General features: G+C 30.6%; 1 protein-coding gene across 5 annotated transcripts in view; it reads left to right on the plus strand.

Annotated features, from left to right (window-relative positions):
• The window catches only part of LOC134715721 (transient receptor potential cation channel subfamily M member 3-like), a 114,938-nt gene that overhangs the window by 39,079 nt on the left and 60,582 nt on the right, over positions 1-15,277 (plus strand). For all 5 annotated transcript variants that reach the window (XM_063578085.1, XM_063578088.1, XM_063578087.1 and 2 more), the window contains 2 exons: positions 7,411-7,490; positions 14,380-14,545. In XM_063578085.1, the coding sequence (XP_063434155.1) occupies positions 7,411-7,490; positions 14,380-14,545 (246 nt within the window). The remainder of the gene's footprint in view (positions 1-7,410; positions 7,491-14,379; positions 14,546-15,277) is intronic.

Consider the following 15,277-nt stretch of genomic DNA (forward strand, 5'->3'; position numbering starts at 1 on the left):
TATAGTTTGATGGTTCCAATCTCTGTAACAACACTATATGATGTAATACATATTGTTTCTTTCAGAATATTCAATTTATACCATCTTTCTACAAATTGAATTTGGAATACTCCAAAGCTTGTTATAATTAGTTTTACATAATGGAATATTATCGTTATTGTATATTTGGATGAGAATCTTATTAAATATGTTTTGCTGGTGGTGTTTCTATTTATTTTTTGGTTGATTTGAAATAGATTGCACCATACATTTGCCATAAAAGCATCTTTCTGTATGATGACATTATATAATTTTTAATTGAGACAGTCAGTCTCCAAAGCCTACCAGATATGACTTTGCTGTGCACTTTAGAAAAGATTTTACATGTTCTTGTTTCATGTTCATTGTCTAGTCGATGTCATAAGTCCCTGTATTTTATCACACTCCCCCTCAAATACATAGCTGACAAATGTTTATAACCAATGACTACATCCTACAACAAACTTCAAATAAAAAGAACTTTTCTGTCGTTTCTAAGAGTTTAAGTTATGGGGATGCGAAATATAATTTGATGTTGCCTGAAACAGTTGAAGAGGAGAGATTACAGTCTGGATGTTCATAGTTACAGTGTTACCTGCCTTAAATCAGACAACTGAGTATTCCAGCATCATTTAACGAACACCTTATTTTGGTCCAAAAATATGCTGTTTTCTCGTTTGAATTGTTTTACATTGTCTTATCGGGGCCTTTTATAGCTGACTATGAGGAATGGGCTTGCTCATTGTTGAAGGCTGTACGGTGACCTATAGTTGTTAATGTCTGTGTCATTTTGGTCTCTTGTGGACAGTTGTCTTATTGGCAATCATACCACATCTTCTTTTTCATACTATCCTTGCAAAAAAAAACCTGAATATTCCAACACCCTGCTTAAGCCGACATTTTTCCGGCCCCCAAGTGTGTTAGATTATACAGGTTTCACTGTATAATCAATATATTCAGAGTGATAAATATATGATATTTGACCATTATCTGACCATATGTGCCATTGAATTGGGAGTTCTGTTTCTGATTGCAAATCTTAATTAACTATCTTTTTCAATAACGTCCACTCCTTTATAGTTTGAGAAAGTATTAAAAGGACACTCTCTATGTCCTGTAAAATACAGTAGAAAAATCAATATATTTACTAGTGAATTCAAAATCTTAAACTTTCTGCATACTATTTTCAGCTATCTTATATGCACATTAGTCTCAGTCCCAGTTTTCATTTTGTCTTGACTTAGCCTATAGTCGCATACATCTTTGCAATTTTTTGTACATTTACCCAAAAATATGATGTCATGAAGGGTATACAATATGCAGTGGAGGTAGTAGTAATAGCCTTGCTAACATTAGTGTTACTTTCAGGAAGTGACACCATAACATATCACAAAGATGCATTTTTGACTGAATTTAACCAAAAGCTTGAATACAATATGAACATTACTTTTTTGTTTTGAGTTCACCTAAATTTTTGGTGTCATTTCATAAGGTATAAATAATTGATGTGTTAAGTATTTAGATTCAAGCCTTTGTTTTTAATTAAATTTTTAAGGAACTTTTTTTTTGAATTTTAGAATGCTACTTATACAGACTTTGGTCCTCTTTTACAGGTAACACCTGCCTCATATTATAGTGTGTGAAATTTGACAAAATCATGAATATGAAAATGCATAAGTTGCCTTTAGGCGCTATAATTTTATCTAGTGCAAGAAGTGATATTTTATGTTTTAAGAGTTTTAGTACTCTACGGGAACAATCATATCTTATGAGATATTATGATCACGTCCTATCTTATATAATTTTATTACAAGTTTTCTGACAGTTTCTCTTGTGATTTTCTGTAACAGTTGTCAGGCCACTGACAAAATACAGTATTAATCTTTTTAGATACTCCCTTAAATAGTATTTCCTGGTAATTAGATGCACATGGGTAACTTAAATATTCAAAACAATATTAAAATGCAAAGAAATAGTGTTGATTAAAATAAAGTTTACATATTAAGGGACCTACAAATGATATAACTTGATGTAAAAATGCATATAGAGGAGAATAAAGTTGATCAATCCAAAGTAGGTAATTATGACTATAAAAATAAGAAGATGTGGTATCATTATCAATTTGACAATTCTCCACAAGAAACCAAATGACGATAGGTCACTGTACAGCCTTCAACAATGAGCAAAACCCATATTGCATAGTCAGCTTAAAGTGTCCCTGTAATGTCAGCCATGTAGTTGAGAGGAAAAATAAAGAAATGAAGATTAGGCCAATGGCTGAAACATCTCAATGTTTATTGATACAATTGTATAAAGTATGCTCCCTATTGGAATTTTGAAAACAAGGAGTCCCTGAAATGTCAATTGTAACAATTCAAAGTTAAAAACTAACAGCTTAATATATGTACAAAATAAATGATTATGTTCTATTAACTTCACAGTTAAAAAAAAAAGTAGTACATGTATAATGATGTAGGATTATTATTGTTTGTTTTAAGGTTGTGTCAACACGCATTATTTCAGCCTACCAAATAGGTAGAAATTCTGACTTATATTTAAGCTTTAATCCATTGAATTAAAATATTTCCAACAAAAATAAGTAGGTCACTCTGACCTATATATTGGGCCTCATTGACTTCTGTAACTGTTATGAATAAGTTTATTTATAAAGATACATTATGCATTACCTTCAATTATATAACTTCTTAGCAAGTTACTAACAGCCACCTATTAAAAGTAAGTCACCCTGTCATCATTTACTCCCAGTTCCTAATTGATGGTAAGTTTCATGTTTGAACTCATTTTAGAATAGTAAAACAAGTTTCTTTCTTTAAAAAAAGAAAAGCAATACATGAACCTAAGACCGCTGACTGCCGGGTCACCAAAATATTGTTGCTGAATTTGTTTTTGCTTTTGAATTGAAATAATTGGCTGTGAATAGAAGAATCCAGTTGAAAGTATATATTTACAGCTTCTATTTGAATAGTTATGTTAAAGCTCGACTATTGAATTTAATACTTGGGAATGTACATAATGTTTCCGATAAAAATTCTTTGGCAAATCCTAATTTCTACTAACCGGAAGATTTATGCAAATTGCACAAACTTATCGCAATATAAATGTATGCACTCAGTTTGCTTTATAATCTAAAATTCCGGATGCGTTTATTTTATCTATCATATCTTTATATTTTGTTCTCATAATAGATGTTGTATGCGGTGAAACCTGTGACATGCAATTGATTGGGACCTCTTATGAAGAGACTTATCTTGGTCTCATAAAACATCTCAAATTTCAAGGATTTTCTGATTTTACTTAAATCAATTCAAACATTCTACAGGGAAACTTAGTTTTGCCGAAGAATTTCTTAATTCAGAAGTTTATGAATACCTTTACTCATTTTCGAAATAACCAATTTATATAAAAAGGTTTGTAGATATAAAAAGATACCAGAACTAAAATGATGTGCGCCAGACACGAGTTAAGTCTACAAAAAAAGCATCAGTGACGCTCGAATGAAAAAAGTTAAAAGGCTAAATACATGTACATTACAAAGTTAAGGAATCTTTTCTTTAATTAGACAACCCTTAGCTTTTCGAACTGGTCAAAACGTTTTGACTTCGGATTCATTGACATTTTATCCAGAATGTTTGAGAACACAAACCGATACTGTGCTTTTGATGTGATCTATAATGAATGAAGCAAGACGGGTCGGATAGTTGGTCAACACAATGCATACAATTTTCAAAACCGTACCATAGTACAAGTATGTAGATGCTATAAGGTTAAACTATTAAAACAAACAAACACAATTTGAATTGAAATTTCATAATAAACTAACGTTCCTGTTAGTATTTTTTTTCAATTCCTTTGAATATATATAATATCAATAAACACGCACGTCAAGTATTTAGGGATGGACATTTAATTTATCGAATGCATCTATTTTCAAATTTAAACGCATTCCACTATGTGAATATAATATTACGGAAGCTGGACAAATCGCCCCACTGGTAAAACCCCTACACCAAATCGCCCCACTTTTTCACCTTCTTGCCCCACTATAAAAAATCGCCCCAAACTGGTTAACCAACTCGCCCCACTTTTTAAAAAATCGCCTCACTAGTGAAAAGGGTTAAATCCAGTGGGTTTTCCCCTGCCAACTCGCAAATACCATTTCGTATCATTATTGGAGAATAACTTTATACTTGTAAGCTTAGTTATTTGTATTCATAACAATTAAAAAGAAACCAGTTACTTGTATCATAATCATACAATTTAAGGACTTCAATTAACATTTATGCATAACTTTATTGCAAAAACAGAGTTTTAATAGCAATTTGATTTACACTTCACTAAGGTTTTCGTGGGTATTGACGTGGTGCAGGAACATAGATATACAACAGGATTGGCACTAATAAATTCCTCGTGGATTATCTATTTGTCATGAGTGACATGAGTGGGGCGAGTTGACAGACTGTATTTCAGCGGGATTTAATCCCTTTTCATATGTTATAATACCTTTTTGCAATGGGAGTTTACCATTTTTCATAAGTGGGGCGAGTTGGTAAACAAAAGTGGGCGATTTTTTAGAAAGTGGGGCGAGTTTGTGAAAAAGTGGGGCGATTAGGTGTGGGGAGATTTTCCAATTTGAATATTCAATAAATTTATCTTACTTTCCATTTTTATGGATTTATAATAATACAAAACAAATAAATAATAACTACTCATAAAACCCAAATAACAAAATGCCCCTTATGAAATAAATAACGTAGAAATATAAGGATTATTGTTTATATACATTTTTTTTAATGATGCAAGAATTTATTAAGATTTAAAATTTATGTTTCCAGTACAAATGAATATTTAGAAATACCAAAGCAGAGTATCTTGTCATATAAACTGTTTTTTTCTTAATTGCAACACATTCTGGTTTCAATCATTGTTAGTTTCTTCAGAAATATAAATACAGTATATATTTCTTTGATTCGGATTGAATAAAATGAATTTGATAAGAATATCATCTTTCGGTTTTCCGATCTAATATTAATATTTTAACCAGAATGTTTTCTCTCGTAAGTCTATGATGAAATACACAGTGTCCCGTGGTTCAATCTTCAAACATAATTAGTTTACATGTTATCAAGACAACAGACACTAACACGTTATAATTGACCTAGATACACGCAGTGTACAGTTGGTCGTTTTAAAACATATAATTGCGTCGTCAAGGGCCATCAATAAAGACTTGATAACGACCTGTTGAGACCTGTATAAATAACCGAAAACTTTTGAGACGTTCCGAGAAATTTATTCTGACTTCCGGCCGAGGGACATCGAGTGGCCCATAGACACATCCAAAACTCGCCAATATATAAGCATGAACCCCTTAGGGGGTTCATGCAAAAACTTTTATTACACTTCGTTGGTGAAGATCATCCAAAACTTTTGAGGAAACTCAGGCTGTATTTGAAGCAATGAAATAAAAAAAATAATGTTGAAAGTTATTTTAAAAGTTGATTGGTTAGATATTTATTTGAAGTAATATTATATAAATTTAATTTTGCTTGTTGCAGATACTAACTAAGAGATATTTATTAAACCAAATATGAAAATTTCATTCAGGAAATACATCTGAGAGGTTATTGGCTCTTAAATGATTTTTTTTATGAAAGCATGTGTCTTTTCTGTTGTAATGACACAAGCAATATAATTACTGGATTATAGAGTTTTTTTCTTATGTTTTATGACACATACAATTTATAACTGACACTGGCTTATAGAAGTTTCTAATCTGTTTTATGACATATAATACATAACTGGCTTATGAATGAAGGGGAAATGAAAAGTAAATGTAAAATAAATATTTGGCTGAAATATAACCATATATGAAAAAAGTCCATTTTTGTCCAAGTTTGTCTAAAGGATTGGTCAGATATTACTAAAAACCACAAAAAAAATGTCTGTATTTAATCACCTGTCAGACAAAGCGTAAAAAGCGTCTGACGTTACTTCAGTTGACCAAGCAAAGCAGTGCCTAATATAGTATTTTGGTATATTGGTATTTTAGAGATAAGACATTTCTAAATTATAAGGTTTCAGTTCTACTGTGATAAGGTTAAACTATGTGGTCAGTGGTTTATAGCACAAATAATTGTGGTCAAAATGTCATTGTTTCCTTAGATAATTACCTACAGCTATATATAAAGTTACATTAACTATTCTTATAGTCATTTAGTTCTACTCACAAATTGTCTGGTTTGTAATTCAGTTCTTATGATCAAGGTTGCTTTTGTATCTTTCAGACATAGATTACCTTAGCTGTATTTGGCAAAACTTTTAGGAATTTTTGTCCTCAATGCTCTTTAACTTCGTACTTTATTTGGCCTTTTTAACTTTTTGGATTCGAGCGTCACTGATGAGTCTTTTGTAGACGAAACGCACATCTGGCGTATATACAAAATTTAGTCCTGGTATCTATGATGAGTTTATTATCAGACAGAAAATTGAAACTCATAACTACCGTAATAATTTACATTCAGTTTGTGTGTGGTAAGGGAGGAGAGACATTCATTTGATCACAGATAATTTACTTTATTTAAGCTTAAAACCTGCCATAAAAGAGGCAACAAATAATGTTTTAAAATTCACTTAAAGGGTATCTTTCTGTGATCCCCCCAAAATTGAGGAGCCCATATGAACTTTTAGATTGCAGTATGAAGAAAAGTATTTATGTATAAGGCAATAGTTTCAATGATTCAGCAATCCAAAAGCAAAAATTAAGTAAGATGTTAGTCCAGATTTTGATCTATTTTAAATTATTTTAATTCAATTTGGTAAATCTGCTACAAATAGTTATTTTAAAAACTTTCCTTAAATTTGCTGATTTTTCGTTCAAATTGATACATATGGGAATTGTTGATAAATGTTCCCTGTATAGTGTTATTACATATTTGGATATATTGCCATTAAATTTACTAGCTATCGACAAGCCAATAATCAAAGTTTTATAGAAAGCTGATACTTGGATTATCTCAGTGAAGTTTATCAAAAATCATCTGAAAAACAAACAGATTACAACAAGGAAACATTAGAAATTAACTTGATATGGATTGAAATTAGTTCTGCAAATGTATCTGTTATGTTTTTCTATCATTAGGGGATTGCTATATCAAATTGTCTATATTGGTTTTATCTCAAGGAAATAAACAGTGTACATATTAGATTTAAAAATGACTTAGCACAGAAATCATTACATGTTCTTGTACTTTTGTATCCACTAGAATCTCAAAAGTTTGTCGTTACTCAAAGGGAGCTGTATATGAGTACGCAAAAAGCAGATATCACATTTGTAATAATAACTAAATGAGTTTTAAACCTTTCTATTTTCAGGGCCAGAAATCATGGGTTGAAAGGACATTTTTAAAGCGTGAATGCACCAAGTTTATACCTAGTCCCAAAGATTCAGCAAAGTAAGTCTTGAGATATGGTTTTCACGCTGTTTGCCTTATAGGAACGTATGAAGGAGTCAAACATTAGCTCGGTCTGATTATGAGCCAATATATCTGACTCAATCAGCAACTTAAACACATTCTTTAGTTAGTACAGACTTATTCTGATCAGTGATGGTGTAATTTTTGACGACATTAAACCTGCCTGGAAAGTACAGAGTGCCACTATATATGACATCACAAGAGGTGCTGTTAATGACACAATGTCTGACGTACCCTACTCAGTAAACGTGAAAATTTTCGCCATTGGGTTATATTTGTTTATTTGGCAATCTCATATAATGCACAAAACCATCACTGGCATCAAAGGTGGTTTGGTGCGCCAGGGCTTCATTTTGCCAATTTATCCCCACAAGAAAAGATAACTGTATAATGAATGCATTGAAACAGTGAAAAAATTTGTTCAAAGAATGTTATACCAACAAAAAGTGCATTGCTCTAAAACTATGAATTAGTTCATCAAAATGATTTTTCTCAATAGAAGGTTAAAAACAGTCTGGGTTTAAAAATAGGCAACAAAATACACATAAGAAGGAATGTACTGATAAAGTTAGAAGATTTTAGTTACACTGAAACTTTAGATTATAAAACCTTTTCTTACAACACTCTTGGGATGATTTCTATTGATAAAATAGTTCTCAATGATAAACTTAGTAAGAAATATATGGATAATGAGCTGTACAAAAAAACTTAAGGAGAAAAATGGTCATATGGGAATATTACTGGCATATGATACAGTTACAGGAGAGGTAATGCAGTTGCTAACTTAAAATGTTATTTTCGCGACATCAATCTGTGACATATTGGGAAAAGATGCATTTTTCGACTGATTTCTATCATTCAAACTGATTTAATTTGAAAAAGAGTATATGAACACCTATTTTTAAACTGACATTTTGTTTCATTTTGCAGGAAGATAATGTGGATCAAATTTTTAAAAACTGCAAAAAGTGCATATAATATACAGCAAAAGATGATGTTTTTTTCTTAATTCATGACCATTTGATAAATATGTATCATTTCTGAATATGCATAAATTTTTAAGATACTTATAAAACACAGAAATTACAAATTATTTATCTTCAAAAAACAAAAAAAGTTATGATTTTCTTTCGAAAGGGAAAATATGGCCACAAATCCAAATTTTGAGCAAATATACAAAATTTTCGACCTCATTTAACTCAAAAAGTGGCACATGAAGGTATAATTTTTATTACATATTTGATTTAATCAGGTAAATAATAGTCTATGCAAATTTTCATCAACTTGTAAATACAGGATCAAAACTGTATCGTATGCCCTTAAAAAAGTACTGTTTGTATTATTCTACCAGTTTGGGAAGAAGACAAGTAAAAACATGGTTTTCAATTTCAAGGTCAGTTCATGTTTTTTTTTGTATTTTAGTATTTTGTACATCTGTTCTCTGGTAACATATCAATGTGATTAATAAATAAGACCCCTCTAGCCCCCCCCCCCCCCCCCCCCCCCAAAAAAAAAAAGCTCATCATAAAAATGATAAGTCCATAAAACAGAGGTGAAGGTCTAATTACATTTATTAACATTGAACAAATGTTAATTTTTGAAATCTCAAGAAGAGATTTTATATGAATTTATAAGGTTAAATATACTTACCATGAAATTACATTTATATTATATAGAATATGTTTGCTTTCACAACATGTTCTCATCGCAAGATTTCATGGTAAGTATATTTAACAAAACTCATTTAAAATGTGAAATGGACAAATGCCATCTAATAAGATAAATTAATGACACTCATATTTCCATGAACACAAAGAGACTGTTCCATTAAAGATTTTTTTTTTAAATTAGCAAGTTATCCCTCTTATTTATGAGGTCATAAAGAAGAAATTACGTCTTGGCACTGATTCAGAAAAAATGCAGCTTTGTTCAAAGCAACTTTATTATGAAAAGTTGAAGCAAAATTAGTTTCAATTTTAAGAATTAAAAAAAAAAGTCTTTAAGTAATTCTTTTATTTATATTTGTATTATAAAAAAAAATTGGTTAAGTAAATAAGTAAATAAAAAAATCTATCAATAAGCAGAGAAATTTTGTTAATTGAAAAAGAAAACGGAGAGAAATCAATTGTCTAGAAAGACTACATTGTAAATACAGCTGTTAATCAGGAGAGATAGTAATTTACTCTAAAAACAGTTTTCACAGGAAATTTCCTGTCTGACCCGAACAAATATGGGAAGGAATTTACTAATTACTTAAAAATTAGGTAAAACAGAGACTTTTTACAGGTTCTCGTAGGAGTAAAATCCTGTGGAAGGCCCAATCATTTCAGAAATTGATTTCCATTTATAGTTCACATATAAGGTTAATAGGACCATCATGTTTTTTCCTGTATTTATATTGTTGACATTATTGATTATAAATATTTACCTGTGTTTCAATATATTATCCTCTTCTTCCTTCAAATACAATTTGTTATTTTTGCTATAGAAATAGTATAACATTTTAGGGAAAGGACAGAAACAAAAACCTAAAAACATTCTATATTTTTGTGGCTGCTCTATGTTAGAGTTGTGGAAGAAGAAAAGATTTTCAGATGTTCAGTTTTACTTGATCTTTTAATCTGTTCATTCTAACTCTGAACGTTATATGTCTTCTAAGGCTTTTCTACCTCAGGCATAGATTACCTTTAATAGCTGTATTTGGCAAAACTTTTAGGAATTTTGGTCCTCAATGCTCTTCAACTTTGTACTTTATTTGGCCTTTTTAATTTTTTGGATTCGAGCATCACTGATGAGTCTTTTGTAGACAAAACACGCATCTGGCGTATATACTAAATTTAGTCCTGGTATATATGATAAGGTTATTTATTAACTAGTCTATAAAAGTAAATTTCCATTTGTTTTAAAAAATTCCCTCAATTCAATTGATTTATATATAGAATTGAAAGATAATTTCATTGAAAATAAACCTCAGCTTGTGTAAATGAAATAATCAAAAGCAGAATAAATTTCTTATAACCATTGTGATATTAGCTTTTTGATTTTTCAATTAAAAGGATTTTACAAAATCAAGGATGTTTTTTAGACTTTGATCTCCTACTTTTATTGTTTCTTGATTCTTTTCATCTCTGAATTTAGTGATATTGATGGTTGTTAATTCTAAGTTGGTAATATATCTTTTTTCTTCAGCATGAATTTGTACATCATTTCTGCAGTTAATTAAAATATTTTATATATTAATTTCACATGAGTGGAGATGACATAATATAAAAATGCATGGTTTGTTAGAGAATATAAAATTTGTGGGGCAGTAAATCGTAAATCATAACAATAATTCATTACCCCCAGAATCCCCTCCCCTTTTGTCAATTTATAAGTTCATTCCTTCTCTATTTTGGGTTCTTAATATTAAAAATCAGGATCTCAGCAACTAAACTTCATAGAAGAATTATGTTTTTGCCATTTTTTAAATCTTGTACTTTGATAAAGGTCAACACTATAAATATGTGACATTGACCTTTATTTTACGCTAGAATGACTTTGGTAATTTGCATTGAGGTTCTGAGATCTAAGCATCTGTAAATCATGTGGGAATGATCTTTATGACTATTAATGCATCATATTCAATGATAAAGATGAACTCTTAGATTAGGTCACTTTGACCTTTATTTAACTCATGAATAGCACTAGTTAAAACTTGAGTAAAGTTCTAGATCTAAGCAATTGTAAACAAAAAAGATATCATTCATGTTCTCATTTGATTCATCATAATTAATGAAAAAGGACCCAGATAATTTAGATGAACTTGACCACTATAAATGATTTGAATAATATAAAAAAAATATGTAAAATTTTATCACCATCAATGAGACAATCATCCTGTAAGTTGAAATAAAGTTGATGTTAGCAATTATTAAGGCAACCTACAGCCTTCAGCAATGAGGGAAAACCCCATACCATATAGTCAGATATAAAAGACCATGACATGAAAAATGTGACAATGAACCATTTCAATCAAGAAAAATAACTTAATTTATAACAAAACAATTTACAACAGACAAATATAAAATAAAAGACATAAACCAATGACTACTACTAAAGTACAGGCCCCTGACATTGGCCTCACAGAAATAATGTGGCAAAACTAGACATGTTTGTTAGATTCAAAATTGGGAGAGTAATAAACATAAGAACAAAATATGAAAATCAGAAGCAACTGGCTTTACTTCAAAGGTTGATACCAGGCAACTAAACATAAAAAACAAAAGACATCAAGCCCTGAAATTAGAGTACCTTCAGTTACTGAAAGCTTAGTTAAAAGCCAATTACAACTTTTTTGTTCAGTGCAATCAGCTGGCCATTTGTAACTTAGTAACTTAATCATACCTAGGTCCTGACGCCAGGATGATGACTCTCGCTGTGATGATTATATTGCTTAGCAAAGGCTTAACAGAGTTCCTGTAATTATTTTCACTGTTGCAGGAAAAATAATTTCTTTTGTAGAAATAAATTACCGCATTTCTTTGATATTACTTGTATTTTAAATGTTAGTTCATGTGCAAATCCATTCTTCTCAGTGTTGAAAAAAACCTCATTGTTGTATGTTGAATATTGGAAAGCAAAAATAGCAATCAATAAACTACATATGGTAATGCTTTAAAATCAACAGAAAATAAACATTATCTTGAATGGTGTTGGTGCATTAAGTCCTGCAGATATTTGATACTTTAGAAAATGTTTTTTTCTTACAAATGCACATTGTCAGATAAGATGTAAGTGTTGAGAATCAAGATTTATTACATATTCTGTCTCCAGCTAGAATTGAGCTAAGTGTTAAGAATACACTTTTGAAAGCTCTGCTGACAAATTATTTTCTATAGACTTCAGTTGATTCATAATTCTGACATTTTAATGCTATTCATCTTGTTCAAAGATAAAAGAAGTAATAAACAATACTTTTTAAAATCATTCGAATAAAAATCTAAGTTTAAATCTGAAATGATGCTATGATTTTTCCAAGTTTTTACTTTATTAATCAATAATGTTTGATATTTTTTTATTTTCAAGGCAAAGCATTCTAAATATTTGCAATGAATTTTCTTTCAATAAATGTCTCCATCCCCTTAGTGTACATAATACAACCTGATATTTACAAATAACCAAATATAACATGATATCTAGAACAATAACTTAGCTTAACTTATGTATCATACTATTGATTGAGCCGTAACAGAACATTTTAGGGTTATTTCCTAGAAATCAAGAGTTGACTGTATAATGATGCTTTGACAAAAGAATAGAAAAAGTACATGTGTTTGGTTGGAAATTTGAAAGGACAAACCTATTGTGTCAATTGGTTTTAAATTTGATTTCATCATATTTATTGGAACTTCTTATTATAATATTAAAATAAGAAAATATGGTATGATTGAAAATGAGACAAATCTCCACAAGTGACCAAATGACGCAGAAATTAAAAACTATAGGTCTCTATACCAATATAATTCTGCTCAGTAAAAAACACTGCAGCCTTGACTATCTCTTAAGATCTGTATTTATCTGATGAATTCACTTATCTCCTAATAATAGGTAATGAAAGGTTATTGTTCAGTTTTACCCATCCTGATAATAGTTAATTACTAAGCTAAAAGAATATATAATGGAAATTCCTTCTTCAAGTTTTACCCATTATATGCAGATGACACTCACACCTATAAGTGGCCAATATTTGTTTCTCACTGACTGAACTATTGAATGCTGAAAACGGTGATGTTTTCCGCACTAGATATATATATATCTTTTTGGCAGAACACTGTCCTTTGAGATAGGTAATTGCCCTCTATGATATTTTTCTGCCTTCAATGATATTTGTATGCCCTCTATGATATTTTTCTGCCTTCAAGGATATTTGTATGCCCTTTACGATATTTTTCTGCCTTCAAGGATATTTGCATCATACCCTCATTGCACGGTGAAGGGTGCATTTTAAGTGTTACCCTTGACTGTCCTTCTGTCTGTCCCAATTTCCCAAACTAGGATTTATAGCTTGATAATTCAAATTATGCAAAATCAATTTAATATTGACTTAATTTATGCAATTCAGCTAAATGTACAAGAATTAAAGTTATATCATAAGATTCATAACCAAAAAACAGGTTTATTCTCATTGAGTTTTCTTGAAAAAAAATCCAGAAAAATACAATCAAGTTTGTGTGAAAGTCTTGTTGATGTGCCTTGTTATTAACTTGCTTGATTGAGGAAAAGACAATCTGATGATAGTTGCTGTTAAAATGTTTTTTTATATCTCGGATAATTGGATTTTTTTTTTAAAAGAGAATTAATTATATAAGAGAATGAAGATCAACCAAAAAAAGTTTATGATATAATAAACATAAACTTGGTATTACAAATTGGAAAATTTCAGTAACTTGTGAGAGTTTGGTTCTTTATGAATCTGTTAATGTTATGTCTTTTCCATTTATGGAGTAGGCCTTTTGACAGTTTTATTTGTATTGTAAAATGTCCATTAAAACAAATATTGTTTGCATCTTCAGCAATTAAATAGATGAACAAAAATCTTTGAACAGTAGCTTTGGTGCTTTGACTGAAAACTCCTCATCATCCAAGTATAGCAGTCGTATTCAGAAAACTAACTTCAGAAATGAAAGACAGAAAAATTATTTAAGCCATTTAATGACCATATATGAAAATAACAATCTTTTGGTTTATACTGCAAATCGTAAGAACTGTGAACCTTGTAAATATATCTCTGGTACAAACTATCATACCATTCATGTACTATAAAATAGAAAAAATATAATTGAAAATAAAACTTGTTCTAAATTAAAAATGCTTTTTTCTTTGCTAGGTGTTGTTGTGGAAGACTAGAGAATTGGCATGACACAGTCCCTAAACAGTTAGAGGTACCTCCTGGGCCAGAAAGATGGCATCCATACGCACATACGGAATCCAAACCAACAGATGCCTATGGTACAATAGAATTTCAGGGAGCACCTCATCCAAGCAAGGCACAGGTAACTTAAAAAAAAGAGTATAAAAAGTAGCAATATGTGCAGTGAAAGACAAAAGAAAAGAATAATTATCCAGTGAACTACATCATAATAGAAAAACAAAGGATATGGGCTATTATGGGGAATACGACCATGACACAAAATCAGCACATAAAAAACAAAGGATATGGGTTATTATTGGGTATACGGCCATGACACAAAATCAGCACATAAAAAACAAAGGACATGGGCTATTATGGGGTATACGACCATGACACAAAATCAGCACATAAAAAACAAAGGATATGGGCTATTATGGGGTATACGACCATGACACAAAATCAGCACATAAAAAAACAAAGCATATGGGCTATTATGGGGTATACAACCATGACACAAAATCAGCACATAAAAAAAACAAAGGATATGGGCTATAATGGGGTATACGACCATGACACAAAATCAGCACATAAAAAACCAAAGGATATGGGCTATTATGGGGTATACAACCATGACACAAAATCAGCACATAAAAAAAACAAAGGACATGGGCTATTATGGGGTATACGACCATGACACAAAATCAGCACATAAAAAAACAGAGGATATGGGCTATTATGGGGTATACGGCCATGACACAAAATCAACACATAAAAAAAACAAAGGATATGGGCTATTATGGGGTATACGACCATGACACAAAATCAGGACATAAAAAAAACAAAGGATATGGGCTATTATGGGGTATACGACCAT

Source organism: Mytilus trossulus, chromosome 4 (genome assembly GCF_036588685.1).
Source record: "Mytilus trossulus isolate FHL-02 chromosome 4, PNRI_Mtr1.1.1.hap1, whole genome shotgun sequence".
Classification (NCBI taxonomy): Eukaryota; Metazoa; Mollusca; class Bivalvia; order Mytilida; family Mytilidae; genus Mytilus; species Mytilus trossulus.